Source organism: Mus caroli, chromosome 5 (assembly GCF_900094665.2).
Source record: "Mus caroli chromosome 5, CAROLI_EIJ_v1.1, whole genome shotgun sequence".
NCBI lineage: Eukaryota > Metazoa > Chordata > Mammalia > Rodentia > Muridae > Mus > Mus caroli.
Genome location: NC_034574.1, coordinates 31398785 through 31415004, shown reverse-complemented (window position 1 = coordinate 31415004; position 16220 = coordinate 31398785). Strand labels below are relative to the sequence as shown.

Below are 16220 nucleotides of genomic sequence, written 5' to 3'. Positions count from 1 at the left end.
GGCGGAAGATTCACACTCTGGGGTCCTGAGGCGGAGGGCGGCTGGACCAGCCGCGAGGAGCAGCTGCTGCTGGACGCCATCGAGCAGTTCGGCTTTGGCAACTGGGAAGACATGGCTGCACATGTTGGTGCTTCACGGACTCCCCAGGAAGTGATGGAGCACTACGTTAGCATGTATATCCATGGGAACTTGGGCAAAGCCTGCATCCCTGACACCATCCCCAACCGGGTGACAGATCATACCTGCCCCAGTGGAGGCCCTCTCTCGCCTAGCCTTACCACACCTTTACCCCCATTGGACATCTCTGTGGCTGAGCAGCAGCAGCTGGGCTACATGCCACTGCGAGATGATTATGAGATAGAGTATGACCAGGATGCTGAGACGCTCATCAGTGGGCTGTCTGTGAACTATGATGATGATGATGTGGAGATAGAGCTCAAGCGTGCCCATGTAGACATGTATGTGCGGAAGCTGAAGGAGAGGCAGCGCCGGAAGAACATTGCCAGAGACTATAACCTGGTACCAGCCTTCCTGGGCAAGGACAAGAAGGAGAAGGAGAAGACATTGAAGAGAAAGATCACCAAGGAGGAGAAAGAGCTGCGGCTGAAACTACGGCCACTCTACCAGTTCATGTCCTGCAAAGAATTTGATGACTTATTTGAAAACATGCACAAAGAAAAGATGCTTCGCGCCAAGATTCGAGAGCTGCAGCGCTACCGGCGCAATGGCATTACAAAGATGGAGGAGTCGGCCGAATATGAGGCCGCCAGACACAAACGGGAGAGGAGGAAGGAGAACAAAAACCTGGCCAGCTCCAAAAGGGGGAAGGAGGATGGCAAAGACAGTGAGTTTGCAGCCATTGAGAACCTTCCTGGGTTTGAGCTGCTGTCAGATAGGGAGAAGGTTCTCTGTAGTTCATTGAACTTGAGTCCTGCACGCTATGTGACTGTGAAGACTATTATAATTAAAGATCACCTCCAGAAGCGGCAAGGGATCCCCTCTAAAAGTCGCCTTCCCAGTTATCTGGACAAGGTCCTAAAGAAAAGGATTTTAAATTTCCTCACAGAAAGTGGGTGGATATCCAGGGATGCTTCCTGAGGCCAGAGGATGCTAAAGCAGCTTGTGAGCCAAATGATCTGGGGTCTCCCCCAACATTGTTGCTCTTTTAAACAAATTGAATTCTTTTTTCAAGGCTTAATTTTTTTTTTTCATGACCTGGAAGAAGCAATAGTAGCAATCTTAAATTTGACTCATGGGGGGAGATAAGCGTGTGTCTTTTTAACTTAGTCCTAAGGTAATCCTTTCAGAAGACAGCTTGCCTTTGTGTTCCTATGAAGACTGTCCCCAACCTTGGACGCGTCCCCTTTATTTCATGAGCCTTTCCCCATTTGGGTTAAGAAGCTGTTATGCTGTGGGAGCCAGGAGCCNTGTGTTCCTGCCATCAGCTTTTCTCTGGTGACACAAGCTTTACTCAGGAGGGCTGTTGTTGGCACCCCTTTGCTGAGCCCACTGCTGCCCCACCCCACCCCCAGCTGACACCCCAAGCACAGCCCCGGCACACCGCACTTTACCGGGAGGCAGGCTGTGCACAGAACCCTCTGCTGTGGAGGCCAGAGACCACCACCAGGCCCGCTCCCCACTGAGCCACTTAAGATGAGCCCCTCATTTGCACACAGTGACCACATGAGCTTCCACTTACCTGACAACAGCCATTTCAGGCCCTCAATAGTGCTTGCTTCATCTTAGCCTGGCCCAGCCTGGGCTGCCTGGACAGGCTCTCCTGGCACATTCCTGTCCCCTTTGAATGGGAAAGCAGTTAACGGAAGGGCCACAGGGTCAGATGAGGGCTGCCTTTCGCTGNTGTGAANACATACAGTACACCTGACTTGGAAGACCCTTTTGAGTTCAAGGCAGAGTGTGCAATGTTGAAATGGAGCAGTAGGTGCTNAGGACTTCCACTACCATTGCAGATCCCCTTTCACTAAATATAAGACATGCTAGCTAGCCTGGCTCAGTGAGCTGATTAGCATATGGCAGGGGGCCTAGGAAGTACAGAGCATCCTGCCTGTGCCTTGGAGCCTGCGCACTGCTTTTGTATGTGATCTTGCAACAAACTCAGAAATGGCTCCTTCCCAGCCCTACTGAAAAGCTTGTTTCTGGGGCCTCCTTNACGGATTCATATGGNACCTTCCTTCTAAACTTGAGGAAGGCATTTGTCTTCCGGCTGCTCAGGGCTCTCACGCCCAGACCCTGCTTTAGAGTCCTGGAGTGACCACAGCCCCTGCCCCCTGTCCCTGAGAGGTACAAGAGCCTGTTTACCTCATAGAGTGTTTGGGCTCNGAAGTAAAAGTGAAGTTATTTTGAAGAAAACTCATTTCCAAGGACGACATGACGACGTGCCTTTTCATTTTACATCCTCTGTCCCCTAGGGTAAGTTTTTCAGCATTAAATAAAACATTTCAAATATACTGTAAATGGCTTTAGTTGTAAAGTGCATTGTGGGCCAGCAGGCCCAGATTTCTCTTGACACCAGAAGATGCTGAGCAATGGTGTCAAAGGACCAGCTCCACACTGCCCCCTGCAGTTGAATAGTGGACAGTAGCTGGTGTGACAACAGCAATGGGGTAGCTGGTGCTCAGTGCCTAGGTGAGCCAGTGGTTCTCAAAGTAGGGTTCCCCAGGCACTGTCAGAAATACAGTCATACCCCAGGTTAAATCTTGAAGGAGAGATTTGGGGGCTTCATTAACAGGGACTAGCAGGGTGTTTTTCAAACCATCCCNGTGGCTGGGATGCAAGCTCAAGTTTGAGAACCACTGGTTTTGTCCTGGTGTTTCCAGCACCAGAATCCCAGCTTGGTGAGGTTTGAAGTTTCAGTGTGTCTTCTACAAAATGACAGCCAGATCTACATTAGCTTGAGAAGCAGAGGATTCTGTCAACATGTGGCCAAGGGCTGTTGGACAAAAAGCTGTGCTTAAGCAGGCATATAGTGTGTGTACATCTTTCGATGATATAAATTTATTTGGGCGTGACTGTTTTAAAACACCATAATGAATGTATAATTAATTTATGTTCAAGTATTAATATTGTTACAAGGGAAAAGTAATATTAGGATTGTTTGCTCTCCTGTCTGCCCCAGCTGNTTCTGGCATNTAATTTTTTGTTAGCTGAGACATTGACATGTTTGTATTTAATTCTCTTGATAAATTAGCTACTACAACCCCATGGAACCAAGTCTTTTCAAATTTCAACAAACTGTCTTTGAGTCAGAAAAGTTAGATAACTCTTCAACTGTTTGAAATAATGCTCTCTGGGAGGCCAACATTCCAAGAATGTATTAAGAACTGAAACCCTACCATTTTTATTCTTCTTTTNCATTAAATTGTTGAGAACAGAGTTGTGTCTGTTTGCTTCTTGATCCTCCAACTTTTCAGCACACTCTGCTGTTAAACCAGCTTCTGACCCAAGGTGACAAGCTGCTGTAGCATAGCAGAAGGCCTTGAGGGCCATGCAGCTACACATCACGGTGAGTCTGATCCTCAACGTGCCAAACATGATTTCCATGGAGCAGGGCCCATTTCCAGCTGCCTCTGGCTAGCCAAACTCAACAACTTTGCCAGCTATGACCTTGCTGCTTCCAGTCACTAGGCTTGCATGTGGCAGAGCAAGACCTGAATGTCCAGGAGAGATGTGTGCACATCTCCTGTTAGTGTTGACTGATTAACTTACAAATGGCACATCTAGGCTGGTCATAGCTACCTGATGGTGCCAGGTCACCAAAACCAGAGTATGCAAGTGGCTCCTACAAAACAGCAGGCAGTCTCCATAATGCCATACAGACTTAAAAGTCCTCTTCATGTTCGCTGTCAACCATTCTGAGACTTCATTATTGTGGTTTAGTGGAACTCTTCTCCCTGCATGGGTTTCCAGAGACTGAACTCAGGTCATTAGGCTTGGCAGCGGGCACCTTTCCTGGCTGAGTAATCTTGCTGGCCTCTGAAAGCTTGTCTTCAGTCTGACATGGAGCTGACGAGACCTTGCAGAGCTCTGTGCTGTTCAGCAACTTTAGCTGAAAAGGGCCGACATGCAACCATGGGAGTCTAATGGTGTATTCACTTACGCAATGTGAAGGCACACTGCCTTTGCTGTCAGGCTGCCCTCCATCTGGCTATTGTTTTGTTTCAATAGTTCAAGGCAGCTTAAAGGAAGAAACTCGGTGATGAGGGAAGCTTGAATTTGGGGAAAATTACTTGTATTGTTCAAATTTAGTAACAAAACAGAATACCCCTACCTCTGTGGCTTTGCCTGTTCTGCCCTGGCTTCTACACAAGGGTATACTCAAGGCCTTACTCACTGCTGTCGCAAGGCTTCCTTTACATCACCATTTCATCAGCTTTTCTGAGCTTGCAATAACAGGGAAGAATCTTTTGGCTGGTGGGAGCCTAAAGTCAGCTTTTCTGTGTGTCGTGGCTTTGGCTGCCTGGCTTTCTCCCATGAGCTGTATTATAACTATATGTAAGGCCAGTGTACAGTCCAGGCTTCTGTAGCTCCAAGCTTGAAGAGCTGAGTAAGCCAAGGTTTCTCCTCAGGAGCCTACCAGATCTTCATTAGATGACAAAATCCAATACCAGAAAGTGGGAAGATAAAAGACGAGCCTTCTAATCTCCTTGACCACAACCTCCCAAGTGGCAATGTCTAAGCATGCCAGCCATGCAGCTTTACGGTCAACATGGTCTGTCTGGATAGGGCTTGATGTCCTTAGCAACTACTTAGTTATAGCTTAAGAGTATAAACAGGGAAAAAGCTAAACATGTTCAAATTCATGGCTTCCTTTCCCAGTCTGAAGGCTAACATTCACAATAGCTAAATACTGTCTGATGGGGAACAGTTGTGAACTGTGTTCAGATGCTGACGACTATGCTGGAGATCTGGTTGCAGCCCAGATGCTGGCATCATCAAGCATCTCCTGTCTGTGCTGTGTAAAATTGCTTTCTGTCACCTGATCAGCCAGTGGCTGGCCAGAAAGTCGGCAGAGTGTCACTATGAGGTTGAATGGAGCAGGAGCAGGAGCAGCCAGGGCAAGACTAAGATAGCAGGTAACTGGGCACATGACTGGGTGGTAGGCAGCATGGTCGGGTTAGAAGAGATAAGAAAGAACCCTGCCTTGGTGTAGTGCAAGCAGCTCATCACTAAGTACACCAGGACTCCGTGTCATTTCAGAGCAAGGGCAGGTGTCCAAATTCCAGGACTTTTACACCGACCTGTGAAGGAATGCACTCTTGAAGGTCTTACTTTCGCTGGCAACAAGTGTTCCTGCTCTGGCTCTTCCCTTCCAGGGAGGGCCACCACCTGAGTGATACCAGTGCCTTGGCACTCAGAGGTAGACTGTGCAGCATAGATATAGCCAAAGACCTTTTATTTGTGTAAAGTACTTAATCACCAGGTGGAACAGATACAATGTTAGCATACTACTCCCGAGGTCCTGCTGGCCCTCTTCTGAAGTAGGTAATGCTAAATTCAGTGACCAGACTCCCAGAGTCCCTAACTGTGCAAGCAGCTTCATGTTCTGCTTAGCTTACTTAAGATTTCCAACAAGGCTGGGCAAGGGTCAGATGTATTCACAGATGAGAAATTACAAGCCCGCCCTTCGAGTTCTAGCAAGTGACCTACAAAGTCCAGAGCCTTGAGGGAGGGAGCTAAGCGTCCTTCACCACCCCCACCAAAGCTGGCCTCAGCGTGCGTCCGTGCAGCTTGTAGCCCACCTTACTAACTAGTGCCACAGTGCCTGGTTCTTTCCCCTCCACAGGGGTGTGGAACAAGGCCTCATGTTCGTAAGGGTCGAACTTGGCCCCAATTGGGTCAAGCCTGAGCAAGCCGTGTTTTGTGAACACCTTCTGAATCTGGACTTCAGTCATCACGAGCCCTTCATAAAGACTCTTCAGGTGAGGGTTGTTGTTGCTGATCTCCTCCTTTGGAACACTCTGGGTTGCCTTCTCCAGGATGTCTGCAACCTCCAGCAAGTCCTTGCAGAAACCCTGGATGCCTGCAGGGAGGAATAGATGGTCTGCATGTAAGTCTCAATTGCATGGGCTCCTTACACAGGGATGGTCAAATCATTAAGTAGACCACAGTACTTTAATAATTTAAAACACCCAAAGGAGCCTTCTCTGGGATAAGAGCAGGTAACATGGGCTAAAAATGGGTAGGAAAGGAAGAAAACAGGTAAAAAGGGAAATTAGTGTAAAGTGTCCTTGAGGCTCCCAAACCAAGGTGGCAGGTCATGGGCAGCTGAGCAGTAGAGCAGCAACAGGTGAAGGCAGTGGAAGACCCATCACATTACATGCTGGTCACAGCTGCAGCCCTGCTCCTTCCCCTTGAAACCACAATGTCTGCTTACCATATAACTTGGCCTCCTCTACCAGCTTCTGGCTTCTCTGCCGTAGATTCTCAGTATCTGCCAAAGCACGTTTGTATTTTTCCTAAGGGGGTGGGGGGATTATATAACAAAATGTGTAAGAAAGCCATTCTGATTTTGAAATGATTCAACATACTCCAAATCAGAACATAAATAAAACCTGTCATTAACTGAGATTTTAGACAAAACCAGGACAGTTTAGAAGAGTAATTTATACTTGTGCTAGGGTCTACAAGAAGCAGGGAATGTCCTACCCAAGCCGACAATGGGAAAGAGCCAAAGTCCTTAAGTGCTGATTGATACCTTTGTCACCTGTGAGGGAAGAATGCTATTTTCCTGTCCAACTTGAGGGTGTGGAAGCACATCACTAGTGGTCACCAACCTCAGTTCCTGCCTCCCAGGAGAGGAAGGAGGATCACTTGGTAGGAAATCTCAAGAGGTCAAGCTCACGTACCTAGCCAGATAATTACCGTCCTTGCCTCTCTCCACTGTCCCTGTCGCTACCTATTCTGACCATTTCCAGCTTAATGTCCATTGGTGGACTCCAGAGGTCTCTACTATACCTCTGATCTCAGTTTTCAGGCAGTCTTGGAGCAAGGCTCTAAGACAACTCGTTCTGTTCTAGCCTTGGTGACTTGGGAAGTTCTGCTAGCTTTTCTGTGTCTCATTTTCCTCATCCATGAAGGGACCACAGTGCCAGCTAGGTAAGTGACACTACAAATCGTCCACACCCTTAAGGAACTTGACTGGTGCCTGCTTTTCAACATAGAGTGGTAATTGCTACCACTGACTCCCATACTCAACTCCTATACATAGAATTTTCTGGTTCCCTTCCTGAGTCCCAGCTCAATCGTAACAAGTATTCCCCATTTGTAGAGAAAACATTGCAGAGTCAACACAAAAACTCCCCAGGTCAGAAGAAGAGCCACAGAGGGTTTGAATTCTAATTCTCGTTTGACAGTTAGCTTGCTACCTGGGTCTGCAGCAGGAAGTAGACAAATTATTAAATGACTTTGCTCTGTCATCTGTGAACTTGGCCCATGCAGGCAGCAATCCAGCAGTGTGCACACCCTGAGGGTCCTTACCATGGTCTCCCTTAGCTGCTCTTCCAGCTTCGCCTTCTCTTCCAGGAGGGTCTTGTCTGCAGAGGGTGGATCCGTCTTTGGCTCACAATGACCCAAGTCCTCGTCCAGGTTCTGGCCATTGTTCTTCTGTTTCGTAGCTGTGCACAACAAGCGAGGAGAAGGCCTAGGAAAAAGCCCACACATAAATGGAGCCAGCCTTTCAGCTTGCTAAAGATAAAAAGCAGATTTTTAGAAATTTGGGCTTTTGAGATGGCTCAGTGGGTAAGGATACTGGCTACCAAGCCTGACAACCAGAGTTCTATTTGCAGGACCCACATGGTAGAAAGAGCCAATTTCCCACAAGCTGTCCCAATCTCCACACACACTCACTGTACAGATATGCAAGCCCCTTCCCCTACCAAAGGGAATATTTAAAACAAAATTATAAATCTGGGTAATTTCAAACTACTTACTAGAAAAGACTTATACCTCACAAAGGCAACTGTGACATACAAAAGGCGTGTGCTATGGGGCTGGGGGAAGTGCCTCAATCGGTGAAGACCTGCAGTGCAGCACCAAGACCTGAGTCTGTACTCCCAGAACCCACATAAGAAAGCCAAGTATGGAGGCACACCTGGAGTCCTAGTGTTGAGGTGGCAGAGACAGGCAGATTCCTGAAGCCCACTGGCCACCCACTCTAGTTAAATCACGACCTTCAAGCTGGCTTATTGGGTTAAGGTACTAGCAGCCAAGACAGTCATTACCTAAGTTCAGTCCCCAGGACCTATATAGTGGAAGGAGAGAACTAATTTCTTCGAGTTGTCCTGATTTCCACACATTTGCTATGGCCCCCCAACAAATAAGTAAATGAGGGTGGGATAGAGGCAAGATCCCTGATGCTGACCTTGGGCCTTCCCAATGTGCTCACATCACATACACCACACAAAGAATGTGGATGCCTTTTTAGGTATGTCAGTATGAGAGTATGCCACAAGAGTGAAGTGTCCTAGGAGACCAAAAGAGGGTATTAGGTCCCCTGGAGCTGGAATTACAGGTAGTTGTGAACTGTCCAATATGAGCTTGGGTCCTACAGAAAAGAAACAAACACTCAACTATAGAGCCATCTCTCTACTTCTGCCCCTATCCTAACAGTCTTTAACAGTACATGGCATAGGTGGCTGTGGCTGCCCCATTAGGTGTTATTAATGCACTCTGATACCCACCAACTAACAGGATCATCTGACAAAACAGTTCACAGAAAGCAGCCCTGTCATTAAGTGACATGTGACTATGTACAATCTGTAATCCACCCTTGGCCTGTGTCCCCTATCTATCTTCTCATGTATTCTATGGTGTCCCCTTGAGTCCAAGCACCCAGCCCCCTTTCATAGAATAAGACCCACTGTACATCCTGCTGATGACAGTGGCCTAAGCAAAAATCTTGTCACCAGACAGAAAAAAGTAAACACCCAAAACACAGTGACCTATGGCTGCAGGGAAACACAGGAGACTGTTTTTCTTTTCTGAGCAAGGACCTCACTCTTGTAACCTTGGCTGGCTAGGAATTTGATATGTATAACAGGTTGGCCCCAAACTCAACAGGGCTCTGACTCCCTCTGTCTCCCAAGTGCTGGGGTTAAAGGTGTGGACCACAATGCCCAACAAACTGATATAACAAAAAAGAAAAAAAAAATGTATTGCTATTATATTTATTATGTGCATGTTTGTCTGTCTCTGTGTGCGTTTGTGTGTGTGTGTGTGTCTGTGTAAGTATATGCCACCTAAGTTTGTATGTGTGTGTGTGTGTGTGTGTGTAAGTATATGCCACATAAGTTTGGGTGCCTATGAAACCACTGGATACTCTGGAGCTGGAACTGCAGGCAGTTGTGATCTGTCCCAGTGTGGACGCTAGGAACTAAACTTAGGTCCTCTACAAGAGCAGCAAGCATTCTCAGCCACTGAGACTTCTCTCCAGCTCCTATTTTTCTTTTCTGATGTATTTGTTTATTCAGAGATTGAGTCTGGCAATAAACTTGCAGTCCTTTGGCCTCGGTCTCCCAGGTGCTGAGTCCTGGGATTACAGTGTGTGTGCTCTTGTGCACAGGTCCACAGCAGGCCCAGGTGAGCTACAGGCGGGTAAGAGAGATACATCTCAGGAACTGGGAATCACTTGGACAGAGAGATGGAAGTGGGAGTGCTATGCAGAGGAAATGGGAAGAGAAGTCCAAAGGAGTCCTGGAAGTGAGCCTGAAGAGGTGTGGGATCTCCTGGGGCTGGAGTTACAGGTGGCTGACCTACCCAGTGTGGATGATGGGAATTAAACCCAGGTCCTCCACAAAAGCAGCCAGTACATAACCACTGAGCCCCATCCATCTCTCTCTGGCTCCAGCAGTGATCTTTTAATTTTATTTTTACTTTCATGCTTTTAAAAAGTCTAAGAATCTGGGCTGGAGAGTTGGCTCGGTGGTTGAGAGCATGTTCCTCTTGTGGAAGACCTGACTTTGATTCCCAGCTAACAACTACCTAACTCTAAGAGTTCCAGGGTATCTGACACTTTTCTGAACTCTGAAGGCACTAGGCATACACATGGACATACACATACAAGCAAAACATCCACACACATAAGTTTAAAAAAGAAACATCAGTAATTAATTTTGAAAAACAAAATTATGCTAAGAATATAAAAACTTACAAAATGTGAAGGCTGCCTTCACTATGAATTATTTCCACCTCTAGGAGTGACCACCACAGCCTTTCAGCAGATCAGTTTTGCTGTCCTAGGGCTGTGTCTTGGAGGGAAGAGGGAAGCCAAGCTTATGGGATACTGTGGAGTTACGACTTCCTACTAGAGCATCTTTCTTCAAAACCACAATTTCAGAGACAGACATGAACCAAGCTGCCGGATGGGACAGGGCCGGATGGGATGGGAAATGGGGGTTCTTTCCTGTCAACTCTAAACAGAGCACCACAAATAGGAAGTGCGTCCCCCGGAATACTTCAGACTCCTCCCCGCTTTGCACAACATAGACCTGTTTTCATCTTGTAGTCACATGTACGAGATCATCCTCCTGGTCACTCTCACCAGCTGAAAAGGCCAGCACCCGTTCGCTCAGTTTCTATAAGACTCAGGCCAAAGTCTCTCTTTTTTTAATCAACCAAAAACTTGGTCCTAGCAGGGAACAAGCTAAAGATACCGAGCCTAACTGTGGAGAGGCGATTTAAAAACCTGAAGCCACGGGTAAAAGTAAAGATGGCAAAAATGGACATTTGTGTAAATAAACTGCACACACACTGGCTTTCTTGCTCCTTGGACCCCACATTCGGCGGAAGGCAAAAGTGGGGGAAGGAATGTGAGGGACAGTGGAAAAAGCCCACAAACCAGGCAGTACACATCCTGGACTGGATTAGGGATTAGCAACCCCAGCCTCTGGACAGGCGGGCTTCTGCCTGGCTGCCTGACCTTGGGCAAGTCTCCCGCTTCTAGGCTTGACTTTTGCAATTCCAGGAGGGGTGGTGCCCCTATGCCCGAGAGAGTGCCGGGTGTCGCCAGACAAGCAAATGGCGGAGCCTTCCACCTGACGCATCACCCAGATCCCCGCATTTACGCCCCAGCGGCCCCACTCCTCGGTCTTGAGCCCAGTACGCGCAGTGCCGCACAGTAAATACCGGGACAGCCGCGCGTTGAGGCCAGGCACAGGGACTCGATGGTGAGGATGTGACTTCAGGGTGCACGGGCACCGGCTGCGGGGACCAGACCTGCCGCTAAAGACCCCACCAGAGCTCTCGGCCGTGAGTGAGGCCGACGCAGGGGAGTGAGCTCTCTTACCTGAACGACAGTGCCAAAGTCGGGAGACTGCGCCGCGCCAGCCTCACACACCGAGCCGCCATGACTGCCCCCGAGGTCGCGTCACTGCGCCCACACTGAGCATGCGCGGACGCCCCTTACACCGGTTTTCCCACCTACTGCTGCTTTTTAGCTAATCCGTGACCGCTGTTGTTCTGATGGACAGGCCATTTCCACCAATAATTACGAGTCATGACGGAGTTCTGTTTCCCCCTTCTCCGGTGGGCGGAGACTGAGGCTTCTGGGAGCCCCGGAAGGTGAGGAGGTGAAAGGTGAGGTGGGAGGAGTGGAGGAAAACGGAGCTTCTGTGGGCGTGGTCGCGCCGGGGGACAGCCAATGAAGAAGAAGAGCGCCGGGGCGGGGCAGAAGGCGGTGAGAGCTGGGCGGGGACCAGGGCACTCGTGCCAAGTGACTGGTGCTCGCTTCAGGCTCCTGCTACCTTCTGCGGGCGGAAAGTGGGTGTCCCGGGAAGGGACGGACCCCATCTCTACTATGCCGCAAGCGCGTTGTGTCAACAGGCTGGCTGTGGACGGCCCGATGAGCGTGACTTGATTTTGTACTTTCTGCCACCTCCAATTTTCTCAGAACGCAACATAAGAAAAAGAACTAACAGCGGTGTGTACAGGATTGCTTCGAAGATATGGGTGCTGATGTTTGGTCATTGCTATGGGGGAGGTCGCAGAGCTGAGAGTTTCGGAGGACGCTTTCTGTCTTGTCTAGGTATGTGCAGCTGCTTCCTTCCTCCCCGGGCTTCCGCAAACCCCGAGACAGAACGCTTCGCGTCCGTGGACTACGGCTTGTGTGTGCCCTCGGCGGATCTCTGAGTTCAAGGCCAGCCTGGTCTACAGAATGAGTTCCAGGTCAGCCAGGGCTACATAGAGAAACCCTGTCTCGTAAAACAAAACAAACAAACAAAAAAGGGACCAAAATTCTATTATTTAATTTCGCTCTTTTAAAAATCATTTCCTCAGCACATGCTGCCTTTTGCCGGCCGTGGGCGTGGGGCAGAGCATGCCCACACAAAAAGCACAGCTCACACCTCATAGGGAATAAGTTTATTCTGGAGTCATTTATGAATGACTGGCCCAGAAACAGTTTTAGGACACCCCAAATCCTATGTTCCAACGTGAAAACAGTTTCAGGACGTTTGCATTAGTAGCAGAACAAAGAAAGCCACAATTCAAGACATAAAATATATTAGTGGAAACATTAAGTAGGTGATTATAGCAAACAGGAATCTCAGCTGTAGGCCGCAGATGCTATTTGATAGCAATCTTAGCCCTTTGGTGGAGATTAGAGTTTTGTTACTATGTTACCAAGATTTTAATCTTCTTTTCCTGATGTTAGGTCTGACACTGAGTGGGGCAGGGAATCTATTTAATGAACTAAAGATAGCCCAAGATAAATTGTAACTAGGCTCTGCACCTGCAAGATTCAGCATCTCCACAGTCATTGAGGTTTTAATCTGTCAATTGGCCTTTGCAGACAGTTTCTTTCCAGGAATCCTGGTTCACTGGGGTTTTGTAGGACAAGTGACCTGATTTGTTAATTCATTAGGGCTGGGGTCGAGTAAGAGGAGAAGGGATACCGTTAGAGCACCAATGAAATCAAAAGACATAATTGGATTGAGTCTATGGCACTTGGTTATGATGGAACAGACCAACTGTGAAAAGGGCAGGGGACTGGAGTGGGACGGGTATAAGATGGTAATTCAGTGCCACTGGCCCTTTTGTTAGGGAATGATATGGGCCAATGGGCAGAGCTCTGGATGGGAATATTTATGGTAAATTGTCATATTGGCTGGCAATGGCTTTAAAAAATACTCTAGTTTTAAAAGGTGAGATTTCTTGTAAGACTGTGGAAAAGTGATGACAATGTTGAAGCCGGTGATGAGTACTGTGGGGCTTATTCAGTTTCCTTTGAAACTTTCTGAAATAAGACTTAGACCTCCTGTGACTTTCCCAGGCAGTAACACCAGCTCACCAGATTGCTTCTGTCCTGAACATGGTTCCTCTTAAATCTTGGGTCTTCTCATTGGCTGAAAGGCGTCAGAGAAATGAGAATGCCCGTGACCAGCGCATCTGTAAGCAGAGACAGATGAAGCGTTAGAGCTGCTGTGTGTGGAGGTATGGGTCTTCCCAGGGGTGAGGACCCTGGGACTCTGAATCCCTTCTCAAGCCGGGGTTCTCCTGCCAGGAGGCATACCGGCCTGTGCTGCCACCTGGTGACCCACTCAGGAACTACTTGAGTGGGGGCCATCTCCAGAGGTTACCATCTTAGGCAGTTCTGTAGTCCCCCTGAGGTCCAGAACTTCACCACCCACCTGGGCAGCAGTCTACACAAGGAGATGGAGCTGCCTGGGGAAAACACTTGGGTTAGCTATCTGCGTTCACATTTAGCAGTTGTCATGGATGGCCCAGCAGAGACAGGGATGCTGGAAGATCAAATGAACACCTGGGGTGGCCCCAGAGAGGATGAAATTGGTGTTTACAAAGAAAGCCAGTCCTCAGAAGGTCCTGAAGCTGGCCCCACAGCTTGATTGTGGGCGTGATATGCATTCCAGCATAATGTCTGCTGTGTGCCAGGAGCTTTAAGATGTCTTCTTATAGATCAGACCCAAGATTTGCTGGGCAGAGAAGTGGTTGGCCAGGTTAGGTGAATCACAGCCAGAAGAAGACAGGGCTCTTGAATATTCCTTTATATTGCCTAACATTCACTGGGGTGGGAAGCAGAACCAGCGCTGTCTCCAAACGGTGCCCATCACTGCCTTCAGTGACGTGGTGGTGGTGCCTCAGGTAAGGGGTGGCTCTTCATCTCCTCATGCAACCTGGAGTCGTCCAGTTTGGAAACATCTAGGATTGAGGGATGTGGGGGTTCACCTTCTTTACTACCCTGACTGGATTGGAATCACCTAGGGGAGAGACACGTGGGGGTGTGTCTATGACACTATCACAGAGAACCCCCAGAGAGGTTGAACTGAGGGAAGATCCACTCTAAATGGGAGTGGAGCATCCCGTGGACTGAAGCCAAAGACGAGAATAAGAAAGCCTGCGGAGTACCCGCTGCTGTCTGTTGCCCTCTGCTTCCTCGTCCTGGAAATGTGAGCGGGCAGCCTTGAGCTCCTGTCGGGGCCTCCCTCACCAGGATGGACTCTAACCCTCTCGAACCAAAACGAGCCCTTCTTCCCTTAGGGTGCTTCTTGCCAGCTGTTTTGTCACAGCAATGGGAGAGGTAACTAGGAAACTAGGAATAGCAGGCAATTCTCTAGATGGACTCCAAGGACCATCCCACACCTTCCCCATCACCCAGTCAGACACTCTGTCTAGGTGCTTCTGGGCAGGAGCTTGCACTTGGTTATCCATGTCCCAAGTCCATTGTCCTTGAGGTAGAGATCGACTTGTAAGTTTGAGGTTTTAAGTCCTTTAAAAGTAGCCAGCAGTAAAGTCCAGGTGAAATCGGGAGAAAGTCTAGAGTCCCCATCACTGTCTGGAAGGTGGACAAGTGCTCCTAGAAACAGAGAGGCAATCCCCAGCCTAAACCAGTCAGAATATGAGCACTTCAGACCTGCTGCCTGGAAGAGTGGAAATAACCAGCCACTGGGCGGAGCCAGGGAGTGAGCCCTTCCCCGGGGCCTGCTGAGCTTTGGAGAGGAGAGCTGGTTTACGTCACAGAAGCCACAGCACTGCCTTCTCCCCATTTGTCATACCCTTACTTGTGGGCTTTGATGCAGAGCGTGGAAATGTGTCTTACACCTTGGTTGCCCTTATGACCCCTGACTCATAGAAACTTGGCTTTCTCCACCCCACCCAGATGCATGGGTTCCAAATGGAAAGAGATGCTCTTGGTAGGAAAAATACCACTGTGGGGAGGAGGCAAGGCTGTGGATGATCAGGTTGCAGTCACCTGCTCCAGAGACTTCCTGTGAGGCCTTTTATTTGGGTTGGCAGGTGCATGGGAGATGAGCAAACGCAACATAAGCCTCCATTTCCCTGGGAACATTTCGGTGATGGTGGCATCTGGATTCCCAGACACATTCAGGATAGTCACAGGAGTGGATGTCAAGTGGCCTTAGCTGGACCAAAGGAGAGTTGGGAGGTGCTAAAGTCCCAGGATCCTGACGACCCCATCTTATAAAGCTAGTGGGTGTGAGAGAAGGTTTGACTATAAAACTGGTTACATTGTCTGGCTGAAGGCCCGTGCCCCATGAACCTTCCCGTGTGGTGATCAGATCAGTGAGAAAATTTTCAGAATTGGGAAAGTGCAATGGGCATACAGAAGGGTGGAGGGGTCCTACACAATAGTGAGTGCTTACCATGGGAATGCTGGAAACTGACTCATGGGGTTACTTAAGGATGACAGCTTTTCCCTTGTGGCTTCCCTTTCTTTTGGTTGCCGGCCTTGGCATGCCTGCCATCCCAGTTCACCCACTGTGAGGGAGATGGCTGCATAGACAGTCACTACACACAGCACTGTGAAGAGACTGACATCTACTCCCTCACTCTGGGCTGCAGACAGGGCCTTCTTAGTTCTGTGTGTGTGTGTGTGAGGCCCTTGTATCTCCCACCACAGTCCCCTGCCCTTTCCTCTGGCTTCCTCTAGCCCTCCTGGAGTCCTCTCATAAGAGCTCAGTGCTTATCCTGAGCCCTCAGTGATTTAGATGATCTCAGTTCCTTCATTTAACCACCTTCGCATAGTTCCATGTCTATAGGCCAAGTGCTTAGGATGGGGCACATTTGGGTACCATTGTTTAGCTCTGAGGCAGGACAGGGCCAGAGTTTGAATCTGCTGTCTCTCAAAAGTGTATGTGTAGCCGGGCGTGGTGGCGCACGCCTTTAATCCCAGCACTCGGGAGGCAGAGGCAGGCGGATTTCTGAGTTCGAGGCCAGCCTGGTCTACAGAG

The 16220-nt window shown here is 48.8% G+C and overlaps 2 protein-coding genes and 1 long non-coding RNA gene across 10 annotated transcripts in view; 2 read left to right on the top strand and 1 right to left on the bottom strand.

Moving 5' to 3' along the window:
• The window catches only part of Tada2b (transcriptional adaptor 2B), a 10195-nt gene extending 6802 nt beyond the window's left edge, over positions 1 to 3393 (top strand). The window contains exon 2 of one of the 4 annotated variants that reach the window (XM_029477410.1): positions 9 to 3393. In XM_029477410.1, coding sequence (XP_029333270.1) covers positions 9 to 1098 — 1090 coding nt within the window. In that variant the 3' untranslated portion in view covers positions 1099 to 3393. The remainder of the gene's footprint in view (positions 1 to 8) is intronic. The other 3 variants (XM_021163682.2, XM_029477409.1, XM_021163681.2) reach the window with 3 other exon arrangements.
• Positions 3394 to 5396: 2003 nt separating this feature from the next.
• Positions 5397 to 11556, bottom strand: Grpel1 (GrpE like 1, mitochondrial). The gene is made up of 4 exons (XM_021163847.1): positions 11303 to 11556; positions 7498 to 7660; positions 6395 to 6476; positions 5397 to 6040 (listed from the first exon to the last, which is right to left on the bottom strand). The coding sequence occupies exons 1-4, from the start codon at positions 11362 to 11364 to the stop codon at positions 5694 to 5696; spliced, it is 654 nt and encodes a 217-aa protein (XP_021019506.1). The 5' UTR covers positions 11365 to 11556; the 3' UTR covers positions 5397 to 5693.
• A 29-nt stretch (positions 11557 to 11585) lies between these two features.
• LOC110295334 overlaps positions 11586 to 16220 on the top strand; it is a 21769-nt gene continuing 17134 nt past the window's right edge. For 2 of the 5 annotated variants that reach the window (XR_003836703.1, XR_003836704.1), the window contains exons 1-2: positions 11586 to 12040; positions 13286 to 13446. This is a non-coding gene — a long non-coding RNA (uncharacterized LOC110295334). The remainder of the gene's footprint in view (positions 12041 to 13285; positions 13447 to 16220) is intronic. The other 3 variants (XR_002378048.2, XR_003836705.1, XR_002378047.2) reach the window with 3 other exon arrangements.

Excerpts from the sequence above, each read along its gene's own strand:
- Grpel1 (XM_021163847.1), bottom strand. The coding sequence starts at position 11,364 with ATGGCGGCTCGGTGTGTGAGGCTGGCGCGGCGCAGTCTCCCGACTTTG. Across the intron at positions 7,661-11,302 it reads ACTTTGGCACTGTCGTTCAG|GCCTTCTCCTCGCTTGTTGT; the intron begins GTAAGAGAGCTC and ends GCTTTTTCCTAG. Across the intron at positions 6,477-7,497 it reads AGCAGCTAAGGGAGACCATG|GAAAAATACAAACGTGCTTT; the intron begins GTAAGGACCCTC and ends CCACCCCCTTAG.